Source organism: Pithys albifrons, chromosome 1, assembly GCF_047495875.1.
Source record: "Pithys albifrons albifrons isolate INPA30051 chromosome 1, PitAlb_v1, whole genome shotgun sequence".
In the NCBI taxonomy this organism is placed as follows: Eukaryota; Metazoa; Chordata; class Aves; order Passeriformes; family Thamnophilidae; genus Pithys; species Pithys albifrons.
This window is the reverse complement of record NC_092458.1, coordinates 66,640,822-66,664,712: the sequence shown is the minus strand read 5'-3', so window position 1 is coordinate 66,664,712 and position 23,891 is coordinate 66,640,822. Positions and strand designations below refer to the sequence as shown.

Genomic DNA, 23,891 nt, shown 5'->3' with positions numbered 1-23,891 from the left:
AGCAGCGGCTTCAGAAGGTTATGTGAAAGGATAAAGCAGTTTTCCCCACTTTACAGAAGTAAGTTCTAATTTCTAGCTGTTCTCCAGGAAGACAAAAGCTAGCTAGTTCTGCACATATATGCTCAATAATGCCTTTTGGCCTAAACAAGAGTTCTACAGGGAGATGGAGACAGTGCCATCAGCACTGCAGCTAGGCAGGAGAACAGGAGATGGCAGAGGTGCCAGCACAACCATCCCCTCTGGCAGATACCCCTTCCACAGCAGAAACACCCCTGCATCACACTCTAACAGTGAAGCAAAGCACTCCTGAGCTGCATGATTGTCCAGTGTAAGATCCTATGGTGTACTTCCTTAAGCAATTAGTTGCACCAGCACGCAGCTACTAAAGGGGTTTATTGTTGCTGCTGTCACTACTATTAGTATTTCTACCACTATTATTTTAGCTTACTTTAGTCTTCCATCAAAGTATGCAGGAGTTCCAAGAACAATGGTTTTAATGAAGAAAGGCTGGTTTGTGTGGTTCTCCTCGTAGCCACCGACGATGCTGAATCCCCAGCTCCCTAAATTGCTCCGTCGCAGTACTACGTCATGGCAGCTATGTAGGCAGCTGTGGAATGGAAGCACAGGATAGCAAGAGAAAAAGCAGTGTACAACTTCTCAGTAGGCACAACATCTGCTGCCTTGTCATTACCACTGTGCTAAGTGCGGAAGAGAAGGGGAGGGATGCCGATTGGACTTGTGTTTTCAGAGGAATTTTGCAATACTGAAACCAATTACCAAAAAACCCACAATCCTGAGATAGAAAAGTATTTTAAAAGAAATAATACAGTGCTAGAACAATTACTTAAACACAGTTAACTCTGTAAACTGACAGTAATAGAACAGCATTTTAGAGCTTTCACAGGTGGCAACAACATGGGTGGAAAATTGATACCTTTTGCAAGTTAAAAATGTAGTGTTTTTTCTCCACCCCCAGTCAGTTTAGGTTTTTTCCTACTTTGCGTAAAAATTAAAATTCCATACACAATCTTTGTTACCTCTGAACTGATGCATCACCAGGAATGAAAATATAAATGACTAAACATTTTATTACACAGAACGTAAATATTTCAGATCACACTTAACTAACTGTACTGCTATGTTATCTGCCATAGTGAAAATTAATTCTTGCCAATGAAGTTGCCAATAACTGTAATTAAAAAAGACCTCAAACCCCCTCCAAAACATAGAAATTAACTTTCAAGTAAAAAGAGATCAAGTTTTTTACTGATATCCAACACCCTTTTTAAGAATAGCAGCACAATGCATAGCGTAACTTTAGGAGCCATACATGGGCATCTGTGGTATAGACGAAAACTACTGCTGAAGCATGGAAAGGAGATTTACCAAAACTGAGAGCCATTTGTTCGGATTAGGCAATTCACTTATACTTGAATAGGAGAGAAATTACTTGACAGTTAAACTAAAAAAAAAGTGAAATGTCTGGAGGGCCAATGCATAGTTAATTCTGTTATCTTTGGCTGCACTCTGCTACCAACCTGTCTGATTCTTGTTGTGGTTTTATACTTAAACTACAGACCTGGTAACTCTATCAGACAGAAAGGAATTAACCTGTATTCCCTGACTGAAGTTAACAACATTATTTGCTCTAGCAGAAGCTCCTTGATCGCAATCAATGCCAGAATGAACTTTTGGCTGCAGCCACATGAGAGTGAGAAACACGAGAGTACAAATGAAACATGGTGGCATCCAGCACATTAGTCAAGGGGAGGGAGCTTGCTATAAACCTTGAAGATTTTCTGTTTGGCAGAGATGGTAGTGGATTCTTAAAAAAAATGATGGGGATTTGTAACTATGGCCTCTCATCTCTGAGCCCACAGTTACATGGCTATTGACAAGAGACGTGTCAAGAGTATTAGAATGGCTGAAGTCTGATCCAATATTTTAAAGTTAGATATTTGGCCTCATAAATTTAGGTAGCAAATTAGGAAAGAGATAAATGGGTGTATACTCTGCAGTTTTATTAATGACTGTTCTGGTTTCAGATATTCTACAGAAAATTATGATATGATTAAACAATACAAAAGATGAATTGTGTTCAATGAGAAGATTCCACATGAGGATTCACTATGGTTTTTGAAGGGATAAGCCCAGTCTATTCATCTCAGAGTTTCCCAAGGAAACATTGCTCCAGTCTGCTTCATAAGCACATTGCCAATAGAATATAGCTGAGATAGTCAGGCAGGCAGAAATTAGGGAGATGTGTTGCAACTAATAAAGTCTCTGCTTCTTTATCTCAGCTTAAAACAGCTAACTAATTACTCTATAGATTAAATCCATACCTTGGAAGACCCAGCCACATGACCCACGATGGTGACCAACTGGCATCGTATTCATTTTCACTGATGGTACTCAATTGTTCTTCATTAGCCTGCGGCTGTTCTTCTACAATTTGGACTTCCAGGGCTTTCAGGGCAACTACAGAAGAGGCAGCACTAGCTTTCAGCATGGCCACTGCCTCGCTGTGACTCAGGTTAGTCAGATCAATGCCGTTGATGTTCAGCAGCACATCCCCTGTGCAAAGGCACAAGTGAGAACACATCAGTCTGACACTCCTTCCTAGTGACAGCACCTCCCATGCCAGGGTCTCATTTCATACTGTATTTTTTGGACCTGAGACAGTGAACTAACAGACTAGAAATGTAAATAGCTCTGAAGCCTTATATTGTCAGTTTTAAACATTCATGTATTGAACTATTAAGCTGGATCAGTATAATTTATTTTCACATAACACATCAAATATTGTGGCTTTTATGGTATATTGCCCTGAAAACTTGAAATTACCAAAGCATCTCATCAGCTTGGCTGCAACTGCTACTGCAGATGCCAAGACAAAATAATTGTTTCCAGTGGTGGATCTTAGGTTCACCCTAACCTTAAATGGAAGGAACAATACAAGCACTTCAAAGTATCCAATTTTTGTAGATAAGCAGAGTCCCACAGAGTGTTTTAAGTCACCTGTTTTTGCTTGTTACTTGGGAGAAAAAATAATGTTCAAACTCTTCTGGAAAGTTTGGTACAAAACCCAGTTAATGGAAAGAAAGAAACTGAGCATTTCTATGAAGATAATCTGGAAAGAGTCAAAGCCACTAAAAAATTGCCACAATTTAAATTCAGAATATTTTTAAAAAGCTTAAGGATGAAAACAAGAATGTTACTAAATATCCAAGCAGTGACAGTCTCCTTTTTCACACAATGTCTTACCAAATGAAAGCCAGAAAAAACAAAGCAAAAGTGCAAACACCTGGGTCATATTTGGAATGAGATTCAGTTAACAGGTTTTTCCTCCCAGTAGCTGCTGTGGCTACTTGAATGTTACACAATGAGAGAACTGTAGTGGTTCTTCTATCAAATGTGTTTTTCATAGTAGTACAGAAAAAGAAAGCGTACCTGCTGGTGTGTGGGTGTAAATCTCCCTCTCTCAGAAGCATATAAGGATGCTCCCACACTGTTCTTTTTAAATGTACAATCTGTGAAGCTTTTTTCCTAAATTTCTTTCCTAAAACATTCTGTAATTCTGTGAACTATGAATCGCAGAGATATTATAGGCAACCTTTGTTTCATATATGACATAATACATTTTAATCATCAAATGCTTTGCTGACAATCATGCAGGACTGCCTTCACCTATGCTGACTCTAACTTCCACCTTCTTGTTCCCTTCTGCAAACAAGAGCAGGTGCTGCAGCACCCCTGAGAACTGGTAGATCCAAGCTGTCCCACAGAACATAAAGCATTTGAGAACAAGGATCAACACTGGTGTGGCTTCTGGGGTAAACTCAGCATGGGTAAGCTGTGGGCTTTCATCAGAGCATCTCTGCTGTTCAGATGTTACACTGGGAAGAAGAGATTTCTTGGACAGAGATATGGTCCACCCATTAAATTAAACACAAAACCAGGATGTGTGTGTGCTACAGAGCAAAGTGTCACACCAGACCCTCAGCTCAGAGGATTACTGTCAGCTTTAAAGAATTTAACTAGGCATTTCCTGGTCTTTTACCCACTTCCCCTACTATCATGCTCTAAACATCCCCTTCCTAGAAAAGGTGGAAGTGCTATACTAAATACTGTATTTTCATTATTGAATCATGAAGAAAAGCATTCATAAGCATTTCCCTACATCTGTGGAAAGACTTTTTGACACCACCTGCCTCCAGAGAATCTAGTCATCAAAAAGCAAGGAGAGGTCACCCACACCAGCAGGGAAGTCAAACCCCACCTCGTTTAATCCTGCCATCTCTTGCCAAACACCCATGAGGCTGTACACTTGTCACAAAGATGGGCAGTTCACCACTTTTGCTGCCTCTGCCTCCTGCCACTGTCATTCCCAGAGATTCATGTGGCTCTTTTTTCACAGTAATGTGCTTTTCTTGGCATGTAACACACTGGGAGAGATCCTGTTTGACAAAGATAAATAACACTGTTAAAACCAAGGAAAAAACACAACGTACCAAAACCGAAACCCCAGAACAAAACACAACTAAATATACCCCAAAGCTACACTTTGGCACATTAACAGGACAGTTTAAAAGCACTAAGTAGCAGAAATCAGCTTTGGCTGGATTTCCTCCAGATCAGACCACTCCTCCCACCCCACACCAAAAAAATAAAACTCCACAAAACTCCCATGCACATAGATACTTAAATATAGACAGAAAGTATATAAAGGTTCATCTTGAAAGTTTCAGTCTAGTTTTTCTTAACATCATACACTGGAAGAGGCTACATTTTAGGATTGCACTACAAATCTGTATCATCAAAAGACTGAAGACAAACCAGAAACTAATCTTTTGATGTCCTGGTGAACATCAGCATTACTTCATTTGCCAGTTGAACATGTCTCAGAACTACAAAGAAGCTCCTAAGAAACCAAACACATGTGTTTTCATGATGACAATAAGAGACTATTTAAATCCCTTATACATCATGTTTTCTTCTGCAGTTCGTATGTAGACTCTTTCCAGAGCACAAACTAAGGCCAATGGATTGTCCTGGCTCATAATGGGTACCTTGGACAGACTCCCTAACGATTACAATAAAAACTCAAAATTGAAGCAAGAGGAGATCTTGTATTTAATTTTATGACACTGGAATGACAAAGTTTAGCCTGTATTTAGTTTAAAAGGATCTAAAGCTGAATCAAAGTAAATTTTATTTACTGATAGCCTCTTCAGGCTATTTAGTGAAACATTCAAACCACTGCACACACACCTGTAAAAGCACTTTAAATGGACAGAATACTTGCAAGGAGTCCAAAACAACAGAAGAAATAGCCTGGAAGACTCTTTCAAGCATAAATAAACAAATATTTCCCTGCCTTCTCCTGGAAAATGGCAACATTGTCTTCTTGAACCTCCAATGCCAAATGCTCCTTCGGACTGACTCTGCTCCTCAGATACATGCTAATCATGTATGTAGCTATATGTAAACATAAAGCCACAGCTTATAAAGACAGTTCCTTCTTAAGCCTTCAGGCTTTAGGAAAATTTTAAGCCACAAGGCTTCTGAAGTTCCAGTTAATGAGAGAGAGAGACAAAGATAAATGATATGAAACACAGGAAATGATCAGTTACAGTTACATGGGACTTTCCGCTTTGAGAGAGCCCACGGATAGTACTAACACATGAGGGAAATCTGCCAACAAATCAGCTTTGGAACTGTGGTGTGAGCACAACCTATGCTGGCACATGGAAAGTGAGTTCAAGCTGGATATTGACGAGCTGTGATCATTGTGTTCTATGGCCCAGTGTTGTGGTGAGTACTAACAGTATTTAGGAGCCTCACCTTTGTCCCTCAGAAGGAAGACAACCTTCCAGAGCCTCATTTGTTTTTTTCTGAAACGACTCAAACTTTTAAAAGAAAATACTATCAACACATGTAAATCCTTCCACCAGAAGTATGACATGAAACAGTAATGTCAATAGAGTGGACACAGTCAACATGGCAATTATTTTACAAAATCACCACCTTAACAGTTAGAAGTCATATTTTTCTAACTACAAGAACATCTCAAGCATGATCTTTATTCCTGCAGGTCTCCCAGATAATTTGGCACTAATTTCATGAAAATCTCTTCATTTTGCCTTTCTTTCCCTGCTTGAGACCATGCAGAACTCAGCAGTCTTGCAGCCAGGACTGCTGACTCATGGAGATGAAATATCCTTCCAACATGGTCTTTATAAGCTGGATGGTGGACACTACACCTCCTATCTTTGCTGGCTGAAGCCAGCACAGTGGCAACAAAAACATAACATTCTTGAATGACAGCTCTTCTATGCAGGAATAACATGTGTCACTGTATTAGATGAGGTTTAACAACTACAGCTGTATGAGCTCACAGAAGTTACTTCTTCACTGCAGTCAGCAAATCCGAAAACATACTGAAAAGCTGCTGTGTATCTTTTGTTGCCACTCCAGACTTGAGCACTTGGAAGTCATCACCGTTTTTTTTCATTAGGTAAAAAAGAAGATATAATCCTTTCTTCTAGTTTTGCCTTAGACCATCACATGATTAAAATGGTATTTATACCTCTCAGAAGAAGAAACACCAACCTTATGTGAGTTAGGTCTACTGTGAAACAGCTGCTGAGACTGGTGTTGGTATGAGTTGCTGTTGTGAGTCCCGGTGTCTCGGATAATACTGACTGTCTGTGACTTCAGGGTTCTAGAGATGATCAAATTCACTCTCTCTCCACTAGCCTGTTGAATAGATAAGACAAAGTCATCAAGTTTAATAGGATATTGATTATCAGAGAGGCAGAAAAACATGAGAAAATGTGAAACAAGACAACAGCTGAAGTTGTTTTCCAGGTCCTGCTTAGACTGCTCAGTTCCTTACTTCTTTTTGCAATTTACCCCCCAAAATGGAGGGGATATTAACACGACTTCACCTTTAATGTTACATTTACATCAAGTGCAAATCCTGTGTCAAAAGGACCATTTCTCACCTTATGTTACAAAGCTTCAAACATTAAAATTCACTCCATTACATTATCAGCCTCTGCGAATTTCAGCAAAACACAGCAATTAATGGAAGAAATACCTACATGATGGCTCCAAAATCTGTAGATTTTGGTCAAAATCTCTGAACACCTCTGGTACTTCCCAAAGACACTCCCAAGAAAGACATTATACATGAGCAGACCATCAAATTCTGGAGTGGGGAATATCATGACACTTCAGTTACCAGATGTTAAACAAAACATGAATTCCTATTCCTGCAAAACCACATCTCAACAGATAGAAGTCACCCAAATAGAATAGAAGTCACTCTTGAAATTATTCCTGAAACAAATTATCTACTACTCATTTGTATGAAGAGTTCTCTATGTTGTGCTGGGTTAGGCAAAGATCATGAAACTAAACTGCAAGAACCTACGACTGGTATATGCCAACTTTCCTAAAAAAAGAGCAGTTTTCACAAACATCCTATTAGCAGGAAGTAGCAAAGTGCTGCAACTGTTTCCTTACAGAAGGAGAGAGAGAGGGAGAAAGGCATGGAGTAACGGTTTTCCTGTGGGAACAGGGAAGGGTCATATGTCACCATCAAACACTGGGTAATCGTGTCCAGAGCAGAGCCAGACACTGGGAATAAGCCCTTTTTGAACAGTCAGAAAATGAGTTTTACCATGCAGAACTCATGGAAGACCTATATTTGACTTGCAAGCTGCTACCTGTTGACTTAGAGAAGTTTGACAAATTGCTTTCTCATTTTAGCTCAATTCCACACACAGGCAAATCAATACAAAACAAAGCCCACCTTTATAGAGCTTAAAGTAAACTGAGATTAAAGTACAATACATATATAAATAGAGTAATAATAATCCTTTTTATTTTGCCTACTAAGCAATAGGCTACAACAGGCTACTCTGCTTGCTCACATGAGCCATCTTCTAACCTTCAGGCTGCATGCCAGGGAAGACTAATGCACTTTTCACTTCTGAGGAGGTGAAGTTCATCCAGGAGGTGCCAAAGCAGACCCAGTTCTGCACTATCATTTCCAGAACATAAATCACTGCAATGTGCATTGCCACAGGCTTTCAGGCTGTTCTGTCTGGGACAGACTCAACCCCAGGCTTTCCCCAAGAAATAAAGCTGAGCTAAGGGCTTGGGCAGGGAACACAAATTACCTGTATAACCTGAGCAGCAAGCTCTGGTGTCCCGTGCTTCAAGTCATGTCCATTAATTGCCAGTACGCGGTCATTGCTGCAGAGCCTGCCATCCTGAGCAGCCAACCCCCCTTCCAAAAGGTCAAGAATGAACACTCCCGGCTCATCCGTTCTGCGCACGAGCTTAATGCCGAGCTGCTCGCTGGAGTCGCGCTTGTGCAGCGTCACCTGGAAGCTGTCCTCCCGCACGGGGCTGGGGCTGTCCCCGTGCGTGTGCGTGCGGCTGCCGAAACGCCGTTCCCGCAGCACGGTCAGGTGCAGCACCGAGCAAGGCTGGGAAAGCACGGCTCGAGCGTGGTTGTGAGACACGTTGCTTATGTCGAAGCTATTGACCTGCAAAACAACAACAACAAAAAACCCCATCAGAATGATATTTTCATATGTTTAGTTGTTCTTGGTTATGGAAATAAAGTCCTTTTCAAATTACCTCACTGCAAAACCAGTCTTACAGCAGCCTACGTATCTGACCCTACTAGGCTTCCTCTCTTGTCCGTCCGTCATCTCCTGCAAACTCACATTGGCTGCTCAATTCAGAAATTTCTTTTTAGATTGGAAAAGACCCTTAACATCATCAAGTCCAACCATTAACCCAGCACTGCCAAGTCCACCACTAAATCATGTCCCCAAGTGCCACATCTGTAAGTCTTTTAAACACCTCCAGGGACAGGTGACTTCACAATTTCCCTGGGCAGTATGTTCCATGCTTGACAACCCCTTTGTGAAGAAATTTTTCCTATCCAATCTAAACTTCCCCTGCTGCAACTTTTGGCCTTTTCCCACAAAGGTAACATTTCTCTAACAGTGAACACCTACTGCCATCATAGGCCAAGTTTTTGTTCTCCTGGTCTCCTATGCTTGTCTTCCTTAGAACTTTACACTGTTTGTTCTCCAGGCCAAGAACTTTGCATGTGCTTTCAGTGTCAAGCCCAGGATCACTTAAAACTGTAACAAAATAGCTATAAAGAACTACATCCAGATCACTGAAGCAAGCTTGTGTCTTACAATAAGCAGTACTCCCATGATGTGAAAAACATTTTTAAAAACTTGAAATCCAGAAAAATGGAATTTGCTTACTAGGACCATAGAGAAGAGTGGTTGTACTGATTATCAAGTCTTAGCATGAACTTACAAGACTTTCCACAGACTTCAACTAGGTCAGAGTTTCCAACTTATAACCTGTATTCCTCAAAATTCAGTTGTAAATGAAAAACAGATTAAACTTTCTGTTCCTACAATTAAGAATTGTGTTTCTTATGTGGCACAGTGAGAGAATGATCAGTAACCTTCAGCTATTTCTTGCAGTATAAAGAACTGACAATGAGATTTGGCAAAAAACAGGAGCACCACAAAAAAAATCAGCACAAGGGCTGTGTTTGCCTTGTTCTGTAACAAGGTGTTCAAAGTTAACACTAAAACTTCATTCATAGCATGTAACTGTTGTCCCTTAGTGGAGTAACCCCCACCTCACAATTTCAGCAGATAGAAACTAATACCAAATGGTCTAATACTGATCTGCCTTACCTGAGCCTTTTAAGACTCCCAACTGCAACGTAAGTTAACTAAAAATATAAACTTCCAGCTTCTCACCATCTAATAGCACTATTAAAACTTGAAACATAAATGAAGAGAGAGGACCTAGAAATCTGTGTACAACAGCTGCCACACTTACCTCACACATCTGAGCTGATGGGCTCCCAGAGGTCTGTGCCAAACCATTTGGCTATGGTGGTTTCAGAATGGTGAAGGGGCCCTGTACCTTCACTGAGCCACCTCCAGCTCAACACCCAGCACAAATCCACCACTGCCGGCAGCACCACAAGCTCAGACACCAAATCACAGTCATATCCTGCTCTGCTACTGCCCTGAGACAGAGAAATAACAACTGCCCCCTTCAAAAAGCACTACAGCTCATCCACCAGTGCCCTTAAATCCAGTTTTAGTTTTAGCTGTCGCTAGCTGAAGTAAATACATAATATATGAAAGCATTCAAAGGGCACAGAAAAATATATGCAATAAAACTTAATTCTTCTTTCTACAGGGCACTTTACAATTTCAGAAAAAACAGTCTTAGCATTTCTTGAGGAAAGAGATTCACATCAGAACATGCTTTACATGAATTACAGTCATAGTCCTGCATAAAAAAGGGACAATTTGTAGAGCACTTTGAAAATGTTAGGCACCCTATCTGTTCCCTGCTGACAACATAAGCTTTTATGTAGCTGTTACTAAATGCTGTTCCCACAGACCTTAAGAAGGTAATACCTCTTGTTTGACTGGGCAAAAAATGCTGAGTTTCACCTCACAGCCCTTTCTGGCTTTCTTTTAGACCTTTACCACTCATAAAAGCCCCTGAAGACATTTTCAGAAATATTCCATCCAAGTGTGCACACTGAGCTGCATCTAACTGCAGCTTATTACAGACATCAGAGAATAAGCCTGGTCATTTTAATACAACAACTCAGAACCCACACAGATAAATTCAAATAAATAAAGGTATTTTAACTTCTACAAAGTTTGGCTTTTACTCTGTGTATCTCTCCTGTGGCACAACAGGAGGACTCTCATGGACACCTGCCTTGAATCTGACAGCCCCACTGCCAGCATATTGATGGGGAAGCCTCATTGCAGGTTGTACATTCCTATTTACAGTCTATGTATTGCCATTTATGACTTTGGAAATGGTAACTGACACCTGCCCAAACAGCAAGAATCTCCAAATCTTCACTGGAGCTCCAGCTCCCTATGGTGTTGACCTAGTAGAGCCCTTAGTATCAAAATAAATGAGGCAGCATTCAATCAGTGTCTGCAATTACTTGTTCAAAAGACAACATTTTGGAAATCTCTTGGGTTGTTTTCCTGGCCAGCCACTATGCTAACACTCCACAAGAGGAAAAAGGCAGGTTTCTCAAAAGGGACTTTATTTTCTGAAGTGGTAACTGATTTCTTTCCAAGCTTAACTACTGTATTTAAATCAGCTTGATTTCAAAACAGTGAAACGAAGAGGCTGATACTTCTTTTGGACTGATATTAGGCTCTCAGATCAAAAGCAAACATTCTTACAGAAGGAATTTTGAATTGACGCTAATGTATTTGTTTCAGGTAGAATGACTAAAAATAGAAAGAAGCTAGAGCACTGTCCTGTTTATGCAGCACTCAGTTACTGCCCTTCTTAAGTGTCCTATAAACAACCTCTTCCCCTAACATAAAAATTAAAACTTCAAATTTAATAGAATTTGATCTTTTTATACTGTCTGTGCTAATTACTTAAAACCGTAACAAAAATACACAGTCAATCAAAAACAACTTATATTTTGTTTACTTTTTTTTTGAAAATACTTAGAACACCTTGCTTCAAATCATTCCATTGAAGACTGACTCTTTTATACATAATGAAATATGCAGGTCAACTGCCTAGGCTTCTGGAAGGCAACAGTGAAGATAGATTAAAATAGTTTAGATGACACCAGTCTTACAATCACCAAATTGCTTTTTACATAGGACAAATTACACCAACTTGGTAGCCAGAAATAACCCTGAGTTCCTTTGAAATGCATGCATAAAGTTGAAATAAGGACCCAGTCCTACAACATTTAAAAACAGAAAAATAAACTGGTATTTTAAGCATTGATAAGAGATACTAAGGAGGAAAAAATTCCAGGGACTGGTCTGACAAACAAGGTAAAGCATGATAGCCAAAAGTACTAAAACAACAGGCTCTGCTCTGAATATTAATTTGCCTTCCAACTGATAATTGCAATGCTAACACTGACACAACATAGTCTGACAAGGAAAATCTATCATCTCATTTTATCAGTAGTTCTACAAAGAGTGAATGAAAAGCAAGCAGACAGAATACATAATTAGGTTCCATACTTGAAGTATTTGGTCTCCAGCAAGAAGTCTTCCATCTCTGGCAATGATCCCATCCCGATAAACCTCTTGAATGACAATGTTGATCAAAGGTGTTTCATTGCCACCCACTATGCTAATTCCTAATTCAATATAAGGATTGGACCGATGAATCTCAATTGTAGTGATCTCTCCTTCAGGCAAGGTAGGTGGCTGTTGATTTGCTGCCAATTATTTTTAAAAAGAAAGATGATTAATATCCTTTCTAGTTCATTCACTTTCAATAAAACAAATCACCAAAAGATAATGCAAGACAAGCCACAAAGCAATGGTTTAACAACAATCTAAAGCACAAATGCATTAGTTCCACCACTTGTTGAAACCCCAAGCTTATTAGACAGCTCTCTAATGACTTAGTAGCATCCATGCTTCCTGAAATGGGGTAATTTGAATTGGGAAAGGATATTCCGAACCCTTTGGATCTTATCCTTTGTAATAAATTTCATACACTGGGTCACTTGCAGATTTGCATTTGGTGATGATGATAAAAATGTATTTTAGGCTAACCCACAGTAACCCCTTCATCAGCTGGTCTCACAACTGCAGTAGGAGCTGCTACTGAGTTACCAGGTGAAGGGAGGAAGCCCATTTCTGAAGCAAACATGGAGACAACTACAGAATGAAAAGCAAAATGCTACAGGATGGCAAATACAGAGGAGAAGGAAGTGGACAGGACCACCTTCCTCTGTGGTAAGGATCAGCACTTCCTCTCTAAAATCCCAGATGCTAGAGGTGTTACTGCCTGTTCGGTGCAGATGGATGCAGGAGTAACTCAGCTGCCTTTTTGCTTGAGCAGAACAGCACTCCGTGTGCAGGAAGGCTGCTGATCCAGTTGGGGGGAAGAAGGAAGAGGGAAAAACATCTCATCTTAGAAAACAACTTTTGTAACTTTACAGAAATTCTACTCCTTCCATCTCACTGTGAAGCCAGTCCTACTAGTAGATTAACATGAACTACTGCACCATGACATGATAAATGATGATACAGCACCATGGTATCTGGTACACACACTGAAACATTTCTTCCTTCCTGTGACTTTATCGCAGTTGTAAACTTACACATAACCAGAACCCACTAATATTTTTCCAGAAATTGCAAAAGAAAAGAGCCAAAGACGAAGATGCACATTCACAGTTGGTAAGAGACAAGGTCTGACACCACGAATGTTTCCACATCTGATAAAAGAGACTTGGGAAGATAAGTAATGACATACTGTCTGCTACTGTGTTCTCAAAAGGCGGATTGTCGATGCTGGGCTCGTCTGTCCATGTGGGAAGGGCGGGCGAGGTAAAGCTCTGCTCAGCTGGCACTATTCCCTGATCTGCGTCCGGAGATAAACTGCTGGGCAGCTCCGTCCCACCGACACCACTGTCGCTCTCTGCTTCTGTCTGCAGCTTGCCTGTTTTCCTTCTCTCCAGAGCAACCCTTCGATGAGAAGCCCCAGGACACCTGTGAAGACAATGTTTATAGCACACTTCAAGTCTGCGGCCATGTTTGTAGCACAAAATCATAGAATCATAGAATGGATTGGGTTGGAAAAGAACTCTGAGATCATCAAGTCCAACCCTTGGTCCAACTCCAGTCCATTTACCAGATCATGGCATTCAGTGCCACGTCCAATCTCAGTTTAAAAACCTTCAGGGATGGGGAATCCACCACCTCTCTGGGCAGCCCATTCCAATGCCTGATTACTCTCTCTGCAAAGAATTTTTTTCTGATATCCAACTTAAATTTCCCCTGGCAGAGCTTGAGCCCGTGCCCCCTTGTCCTATTGCTGAGTGCCTGGGAGAAGAGACCAGCCCCCACCTGGCTAGCACTTCCCTTCAGGTAGTTCTAGACAGTGATGAGGTCACCTCTGAGCCTCCTCTTCTCCAGGCTAAACAACCCCAGCTCCCTCAGCCTCTCCCCATAGGGCTTGTGCTCCAGTCCCTTCACCAGCCTTGCTGCTCTTCTCTGGACCTGCTCCAGCCCCTCAATATCCTTTCTGAACTGAGGGGCCCAGAACTGAACACTCAAGGTGTGGCCTCACCAACGCAGAGTACAGGGGAAGGGTCACTTCCCTGGTCCTGCTGGCCACGCTATTTTTGATACAGGCCGGGATCCCATTGGCCTTCTTGGCCACCTGGGCACACTGTTGGCTTATGTTGAGCTTCCTGTCAATTAGTATCTCCAGGTCCCTTTCTGCCCGGAATACCCAACTACTCCACTGAATGGAATTAAGTCTTCTTCAAAGCCACAGCTTTGAACTCATGAAAAAAATAAATTAAACGCATTCAATTCTAAGGCTAAAATATGTTTTAGTTGAAAGAATGCCCAAATAATGCTGACATTTCTACAAAACTTCTACTATGTAGTTTTTTGGCCAGGAACTAAATGTGCTGTAACACCTTCTGAATATGGACTTACTCTGTTATCACAGAATGCCATGGGCAAGGACACCTTAGATTAGAAGGTGTATTTCATACATTTCAGTTTCTGGTATATAACCTTGCTTAAAATACGAAACAGGACTGGCAAAAAAAACCCAAACCATAAAACATAAAAAAATAAAACACATAAGAGAAGCTCCATTCAAAGACACATTTGGAGACTCATTGAAGCCATTTCTTTTCACCTTAGTAAGCCAAGAGAAGTATAAGCATCATATTTTCCTGGGGTCATTTGAGAAGGAAGAGATGAAAATTTTACCCATATTGCACTAATTGTTAAAATACTGAAAGAAAATTACGCTTGCCTGGGCATTTGAATGAGAAGTTTAGCAAAAGTAACAGCTCTGCTCATCATCTCTTCTTGGACCAGTAGGTGATTCATCCCCATCCTGTCTCCTGTTTTTCCTGACTTCACAAAGGAGGCAAAGTTTTTTGTTTTGCCGTATGTAGCAATCTGTATAAACTCATTTTTGTGAGTTTCTATTATTCTTAATGCAATACTTTTTTTTTGCTTATATTTAAAAGCCTATTATAGCTCATTGCAAAGAAGAGCTACAATGTTGCACATTCATGGAAGGCCTTCATTTATCAAATAGTCTTACATTTACATGTAGTTAATTAGATGTGGACATCAATCTTACATCCACCTCTGTGACAGTTTTGCCAGTGTTTGATATCACTTCTCACAGTATCTGATGGCCTTAAAGCTCCTGCTTCTGGAGCTCCTGACCACCAAAAAATGCTCATACTGTTGGAGTGCCAGGAAAAGAGGAATCACATTCTTGAAAGGACATGCTGTTTGGGAACTTGACAGATTGTTATAACAAAAGAAGAAATCATTTATTTTTGCAATGAGAGAAGAAATGTATTAACAGAGTAAAAGAGAGCAGAAGTCTAACATGTTAGACCAGAATGTTTTGAAAATCACAATTCTGTTCTGACATTCTGTAGTTAGACTGTTTCAGCACAAGGGATTTCGAAGATAACCTGATAACAAAGTTTTCAGCTCCAAAGAATGTTGATAATCTGTTGAGCTTTCATGATCTCCAGCCATGTTATACACACATAAAGTGACATAGATATATAAAAGTTATAATATATATATGTACACACACACACACACACATCTATACATATATACACACAAATATATATACACACGTAAGGACCTAAGGACCATGTAGTTCAAAACTCCCTGTCACAGGCAGGAATACCTTCAACTAGACCAGATTTGCTCAGAGCCCCATCCAGCCAACTTTGAACACTTCAAGGGATGTGGCATCCACAGCTTTTCTGGGTAACCTCTTCCAGTGCCTCAGCATCATCACAGTAAAGATGTTTTTTCCTATCATCTAACTTAAATCTACCCTTTTTCAGTTTAAAGCTATTCCCCTTTGACCTATCACTACATGCCCACGCACAAAATCCCTCTCCAGCTCTCTCACAGCCCTTTTAGGTACTGGAAGGTGCTACAAAGTCTCTCTGGAGCTTTCTCTTCTCCATGTTTTTTAAGAATAGCAACCCAAATATCCCAAATATCCTCTAATATGCATAAAAACATACATTAGAGACAGTTCCCATTATGAGATGATGCATTTCAGAAAAAATTTCTTGGGGCTTTCTCCAAAGCAACTGCTGGTCATCTTGAGCTTCAAAGTGAAGAAAAGTGCAAGAACAAAAGATGAAAATTATTTGAAAGGTTATCCATTGGGCAAAATTTTTTCTGATTTTAATGACTGAACACAACCATACCTCCTGATTTTGTCTAAGCAATATTTACTACATAAAACCATTAATATAGTGGGACTGGTCAGCTAAGAAATCTGTCCCATGGCCAGAGCCACACAATTACAGATGAAATTCAGTAGGAAATTTCTCTGAGTGATCACAGTGTAGACCTCTAAGCAAGAATCCCAAAATACCAAAACAAGGAGAGATCAAATAATTTCCCTCAAAATTTCTAAAATACTTCAATTTGATGGCTTACCCTCACGCTCCTCCAAATCTTAACTCTGGCAATGGGAATAAAAAAAAAGGAACAATCTCCAACATGACCCACTTCTGCAGCAACACAGCAAGGGGTAAATGCTCTTGCATTAAAACCTCTTCCCTACCAGGAGCTCTGACAGATGTGCTTTCCCACACTGATCCATAAGAATTTAGGACAAAGCCACCCCAAGCTGCATATCCTTGCTGTCCCTGAACTGCTCTGCTATAGGAGTGGTAATGTTTCAGCAAAGAGGTGAATGAACAGTACAAAACTGACACTGTCAGAGGACCATCCTTCAATCTCACTGAGCCTGGACAGCAGAGTCCAGCCCCACAGACAACTTCAGTGAACCAGATACTCCCTTAGGTGTATGTATGGCCAGACTTTGTGAACACAGATTTGGGCAAGGCTCTCCCCACGTGGGTGTGCCCTTCCGGCCTGTGCAGTGGATGTTTTAGGTGAGGCACAGCGTGCACAGAACTGGCCCCACCGTTTCAGTCCTGAGGTCCATCTGCCACAGCCGAGCGAGCTTGGACAGTGACAGGGAAGTCCTCGGGACTGTCTCCAGCACCCGGTACTAACTGGGGCTGACCCTGCTGAGCATCTGAGATCTGATGGGATGGGATGGCAGGGAGGCATTGAACTGCCAGGGGACGGTCCCACTGAGACTCGAAGTCAGGACTTGGACTAAGGACTCCCTTAGGTATCTTCTACCAAACCACTGTGCTGTTGAGACTGATTCAGTCACCTCACATGGCATGAGGAGCCCAAAGGGTCTGGTGGTGGTGGTGAAGCATACCTTACAATTTTATTTTGTTTTGAATGTATCAAACCAGGACAAGCACAAATCTCAGCCCTGGAAGTGTCCTATTTCTGTCAAAGCCATCTAAACCACAGCCAGGTCCTCCTCCACCCTCCACAGAACACATTCTCCCATCGTTACCTGGCAGATGATGAAAGTTGTCACACTAAATATAAATAGATTTGAGGTTTATTTTTGCCAATGATGTTTAATTACAATTTCAAAGGGTAAAATCAAAAAATGTAAAAAGCCTCCTGAGCACACCTACTCATTCAGTGGAATCCCTTTCATGCAGCACTGCATGAAGCAAAAAAAGGGAAAAAGACCAGATTCTTCCCCAAATTAACCAGTAATTATAACAAACTAACTTTCAACTTAGTATAGTGCAACTGCATTGCCAGGAAAGCAGTTGTCCAGTGGGGACATTAATTCATGGGATGCCAGGTCTAAAGTCTTTAAACACCATATGCCTCCTACCAAGCAGCAAAGCCCAGTATTGGTATTCAAGCATATCTATAAGGAGATTTTTCACTTCCACTTGCAAAATAAAAAGATTTTTATTGCCAGTAGGAACGTATTATTCACAAACAGCAAAACCATACAGCAGTTGTTAACAGTTAACAAGAGCCAATAAATCTCTAGAGGTGAACACCTTCACTAGTACAGTTATTGTCAAATATCTGGGATAAAGAGCATTTGGGGCTAAATCCTGTAACAAGTTATGTACACAGATGGGCATCTTGTGATCAAAACAAGCTTTGAAGATTGGATTCCCGTACCTGTAAAAACATTCTCATAATACAAACTGCAAAAGTAAGGGTTGAATTGAGATTGAAACATGTCTTACAGGAATTGTATGTCATGTCTATCTACAAAGCCAGAATATCTTAGCTAGGACCAAGAAGAAACACGGGAATGTTTTCCAGAACATCTAGAAATTATTCAATTTCTTTCAAGAATCAAGATGCTCAAGCGTAAGATTCCAACTCAAACTATTTCTATGATACTAAAGCAACCCATCTAAAGCAAGTGAGTGATGCTACTTAATAGGAAACTTGAAGGGCATTTCTTTTTGGGATGTAAAACAAGCTTCTGCTTATATTCATTGATTTCTTCCTCTCCCCACTTCAGCATCAGCTTTTGCTCAGTTCTGGATGGTCACAAAGTATAGCTCCTACCTTAAATTTCTCTTAATTCATATCAGACAGAGAAGCAAAATAAATATTTTTTGGTGCTTTTGTTTGTTTGGGGTTTTTTTGGGGGGGGGTTGTATGTTTGTTTGTTTTTCTTTTACAGCCAAGTCTGCTGTATTTCTCATTTAAATCCTGGCTGCTTGGAACACCAGCAGCAATCCCTCTTTGCTGATAAAAGAAGCTTTCCTACAAAATTAAGATGTAGTTTACAGGATATTTCTGTGGAATAACAGTAGGAGCTTGAAAAACACATTTGCTCACTGACTACTGAGAAGAAAGAATTTATTTTAACTTGTGCCATCAGCTTCTGCCCTGTCTGGAGGTTTGGTAAAAGCAAACATACTAAATAACCTCAAACCAGCTGCACTAAATCATTTTCCAAGCAGGATCTGTATTTAAGCAAAGACTGCAGAGAAGCAACCCAAATGCTTTTGCTATTGCTCATAAAACTTTGCTAGCAAAGTGACCTTAAGCAGCAATTCTGGCAAGATTTACAGCTGCAATTCAAAGTAAAACCCTGTGCTGCTTCAGAAAATTAGACATCTGGGTCTTGGACGGGGAAAGGAAAAAATAACTAGGAGTCATCTATGTTTGGGAATCAGTGAAGACTCAGGAAAAAGGAAAAATAAAGAGTGGTTTTGTTGCATATTTTTTTCTTCTACCCAAGAATGTGAGAAGCTTATAAGGACTCAAGTGGCTTCAGAGCAGAAAATAACCACAATTTACCTTTGATATTTAGAAATTAAATTGGCACCTACTTTACTAAACATTAACAAATTTTCTATACCAAGTGACTGCGAAAACTGTACATTACTCCTAAGGTTTTTTTCTTTAAAATTAGATGACGTGCGTTGTGTTCAACTTTGAACACCACAGTTTGCAAGTGAATGTAATGAAACTCAAGAGAATTTGATAAATCAAGAATAATTTCTTTATGCAACAAGGTATCATGGAGTGCAATTAGTGACCATGAAGTAATCAGCTTTGTGTCTCATGCCTCTCATTTCCTTGTTGGAGCATCTTGCAGTAACCTTATACTCTGAGGCACCTGGTGGATATGATGACATTTTCTTTCAGCTTTTCATGTTCAAATGGAGTCAATTAAAATGGAAAACACAAATGTGAACGGATTTAGACAGTGAAAACTAACAACCACGCTGCATTTCTTAGAAGTACAAACCAGTTCATGTAAAGGCTTATTGAGAATGGTTTATACTAATCTATGCTGACAATTACAGTAATATTGAATTTGATATTTCTTTCCTAAATGTAATGATCAGTAGTAGAATTTTACTGGATACGCTAATCCATGTAGAATCAAATTCAAACTATGTAGTTGCTGACATCATTTATGCCAGCAATGATAATTTACAGGTGTTCAGATGTTTGCAAATAAACTTAATTGAAAACTGTAAATCACCATATACTCAAAATGCGTATCAGCATCCCAAGACAACAGAAGGAATTGAAAATGAGCTGCAACTGAAAGCCTTTTTTCCAGCCAACAAACAGGAAAAGCGAGTGACTCAGCTCACTTGGATTTCATAATAACCTTGTGCATTAAGTAAATTAGTATTTCATGTACACGTACAGAGGGCACACACAAATAAATTACATGACCCTGTTGTGAACAGCAGTAATATCATTCGAAGAGATGTCAACCAAGAAAAAAAGGACTGAAGAGGTGTGGGATATGACAGAGGGAAACCAGAAGATGAGTAAAATATATAGCAGTAGGCTTGCTAGCATTTGCTTTTTATTAAAATCAAATTGGTTTAATATTAGGATTATAAATAAACCAAACAATTAGGCTTCCTCACCAACCCCAGGTCATCATATAGATCAGAAAATTACTTGTCAGAAGGAAACAACCAAGATCCTAAGCTTAAGGAAATAATAAGGAAACCACAGCAAGATGGTCTCCAAATGGACAAAGACCAAGACTTGAAAAGAAGTTCAGTGCGTAGGCCCATGCACCTCCCAAATGAGCCTTTCTGCCTGGGCAGTCACCAGTGCTGCTGGACCAGACTGAGGGCAGGCAGAGGAGGCCCACCAGTCCCAAGAGATATCCTGTCTATCTACCTCAAAGCAGAATAAATTCTAACATAATGATTCCTGATAAAAGTTAGTTTAACATGTCCAGAGATGCTTCTGAAAGTGCCAGTACTGGACCATTATAAAACTTTTTTCCCTAAAACCTGAACTAAATCTTCTTTTCCTATTGCACTATTTCTTCCCTGTTTGCAGACAGACCTTGCACATCTCTAATTTTTCCCCTTCCTCAGCCTTTTTTCCCCCACCATAATCAACCCCTATTTAATTTAATTTTTTTTGACAAATACTGTTTTCAGATCTCTAGTAAATCATGTCATTCTCTCTATGGCTGTAGCCAAGCAGTCTTCACTATTTTCTGATGCAATGCAGCAAACAGGGTAATTCAGTGCTCTAGACACACATAGTCACAGACTGACCATTTCCTAGGGTGATTCATCACATTTTTACTGAGAATTGAAAAGCCACCACCAACTGTGTCCCCTCTTCTGCCCCCAATTTCTCCTGCTACACAAACTGGCCTAGTAAGCGTGTAAGGAACATACAAAGCAAGCACCTGCACCGCTTACCTGTTTTTAAGATGTGCCGCCAGGTCACATCGCTGCATGACTTCCTGACACACAGAAGAGAAGGGGCACAAAACAAATAGCTTGTCTAACAGTTTATGAACGAGGATGCTGGATTTTTTGCAAAGTTTAAAATGAAGTCTTTTTCGATCCAGCGGGCAGAAATCCTTCTCCTGCAGAAAGTTCCTTAGGCACTTGTAGCAGAAAGTGTGTCCACAGGGAGTGTCCAATGGTTGCAACAAGGGCTGAAGGCAAATGTGGCAGACCAAGTCGTCATCCACTTCGTTCTGGTAGTTGTAGAGATGGTTCTCTCTTGTCCAGTGTTGCTGGCCACACTCAAAGCACAGAGGGTTCAACGAGGCATTTTGTTCCACTGCTGCCATGTCGTCACCTGTAGTCTCCATTTTACAACTAATAAGGCTGACAGATCCTTCTCCTCCTCCTCTTCCTCCTCATAGGATGGCGTTGCTCATGTAAAGCTCCCAGGAAGCAACTGCTCTTCAGTCAAGTGTCATTTTCTGCAACAAATAAAGAAATATAAATTATTCATTTTGCATGAAATACTGAAATTCTTTTCAGAACATTTGACTCAGCGTTTACTCAAACACAACAGCTAGATAGATTAGGGGAATAATCCTGTTTTTTGTAAGTTTACCATAGAAGAGAGCAACTAAAAAATGCACAATTCCTTTTACAACACAAACATTTTATGGCTTTGTAACAGCTGCTGCACTGCACAGTTTTCACCTGCAAGATGACCAGTTTGTGACAGCAAGGACACTGCATTATGCAATGTCACACTAGAAGCATCCAATTAGCATCTGGCACAAAAATACCCTATTGTGGAATAATGGTTATATGACCAAGTAATTAAATGTGTTCTTTAATATGAGATTATTATTTTAATCTGGTTCTACTCTCTTTTTAGGATTTTGACTATATAGAATATTACATTATTAGTAAAGTTCTAAGTAACAGTGCATTAAAAATAACAGCAAATGGCTTACCCTGTTCTTTCCATTAGTAATATTGCATATATGCCACCACCTACTTTCAGGTTCTCTCTGTGGGTTGCTACACAGTAAGGACAGATTCTATCCAATATGCCCCACTTGATTTAGTAGAGGCCAGCAACAAAAATACGGAATAAACTAATCGTATGAAGCTATTGGTTTCAAACAACTTCAAAAATCCTGTTTTGCTTTTTATCTAACAAAGTTACAGCAGACTCAATTTGACAATAAAGGACTGTAGGTCTGTCACTGTGGGATTTATTTTCTCAACTTTTTATGCTATTAAACTTTGCCCCTCTTAAAATAGCTGCCTGGTCAGGAAATTGTGCAGCCATCAGTCTGCAATTTCCAACACTAAATCCTTATCCCTCCCAACCTTATTTACCCTTATCTCCCTTACAAAATCACATTGCTTGACAATCATAACAGAATGATTTAGAACATAAAGACAAATTTTCTCACAGTCTTAAGAGACCTCCATATTTGTTAGTTTTGGTAAATGTTCTCATTGGCAGGGGGCAGAGGGAAATCAAATTTGAGCAGAGCTTACTTTGTGCCTAAATTCTTAATTGCAATTCAGCATGCAACACTCACGACAGACACTTACTCTATTCTAGCAGAGTAGCAGCAGCAAGCATATGAAGCAATGAAAACTAGTAGTCTAGGTACCAGTCCATCACCTTTATTTTTAGCTGCTGAAATGTAGTGCTAAATATATATTCTGAAATTCCTCTGGAACACATGTGTTTCACCATGTCTTACTGTTTAAGAGATTCCCCTGTTTTGGTTTTTTGCCCCTTAACCTCACACAGCCAAGCACAAGACTTAGAGCACATTTTACAAGGATTATTATATCCTTTGACGCAAAAAGGATTAAATAGTAATTTGTAATCCAGGCTTCTATTCTGCCATGGAAATTGATGCCCTGTCTTGTAGTAGATAATATGCACCTTCTGGAAAGGATTTCACAAGGGAAGAGCACAGCAGGTCTTTGTTGCTGGAGACTAAGAATGCAAAATGAGACCCCAAAAGAGATTAGTCAAAAAACAGTCTTAAACGTATTATGTAAGAGCTCAAAGATTGGAGAGCAGATAAGGAGAGCAGCGCACAGGGCCCTCGTGCTGAAACCGCAGCTCTCTCGCTCTGCATTTGTGCTGCTGGATTAATGCAAAAGGGATGAGACCCATCTAATGGCTGTTCTTTATGTAATGCAAAATAAACCAGATAAATGCTCTACATAAACACTGCATTGATTTGCAACTTTACCTAATTATTTTGCTGTTCAGGGCACCAGGAAAGGAACATGTGGCATGTGCTGTATTCTATCTGGGGTTACATACAACATCAACAGGCAAGGCAGAGGAAAGGAATATGAAGAGGAGGCAGCAAAAGCCATTTTATTAGCATGTTGTCCAGATGGCAGACCCACTCCTACCACTGACTATGACCAGGACTCTTCTTCCTTCACTAAGTAACCCATGTCCTGAGAAAGGACTAAGTCCTACATCAGCAAGGCTACAGAAAAACCTAGGGACAATTCTGTGTACTGCTATTACAGAGCTCCAGTTATGGACCCATGACAATGAACATCTGAATTCACTTTTTTGAAGGGTTGTGCCATTTCTGTCCTTTGAAGTCTATGTAACTCACACTGCAGTATGTGACAGAGCCCCAGGCAACGTCATACAGCAAATACACCCATGAGATAC

At 40.2% G+C, this 23,891-nt stretch overlaps 1 protein-coding gene across 6 annotated transcripts in view; it reads right to left on the bottom strand.

Moving 5' to 3' along the window:
* LNX2 (ligand of numb-protein X 2) overlaps nt 1–23,891 on the bottom strand; it is a 61,124-nt gene that overhangs the window by 5,368 nt on the left and 31,865 nt on the right. For all 6 annotated transcript variants that reach the window (XM_071553431.1, XM_071553412.1, XM_071553403.1 and 3 more), the window contains 8 exons: nt 21,173–21,687; nt 13,351–13,586; nt 12,102–12,301; nt 8,190–8,561; nt 6,613–6,759; nt 4,280–4,457; nt 2,343–2,574; nt 449–607 (listed from right to left, as the gene is read on the bottom strand). In XM_071553431.1, the coding sequence (XP_071409532.1) occupies nt 449–607; nt 2,343–2,574; nt 4,280–4,457; nt 6,613–6,759; nt 8,190–8,561; nt 12,102–12,301; nt 13,351–13,586; nt 21,173–21,573 (1,925 nt within the window). In that variant the 5' untranslated portion in view covers nt 21,574–21,687. The remainder of the gene's footprint in view (nt 1–448; nt 608–2,342; nt 2,575–4,279; nt 4,458–6,612; nt 6,760–8,189; nt 8,562–12,101; nt 12,302–13,350; nt 13,587–21,172; nt 21,688–23,891) is intronic.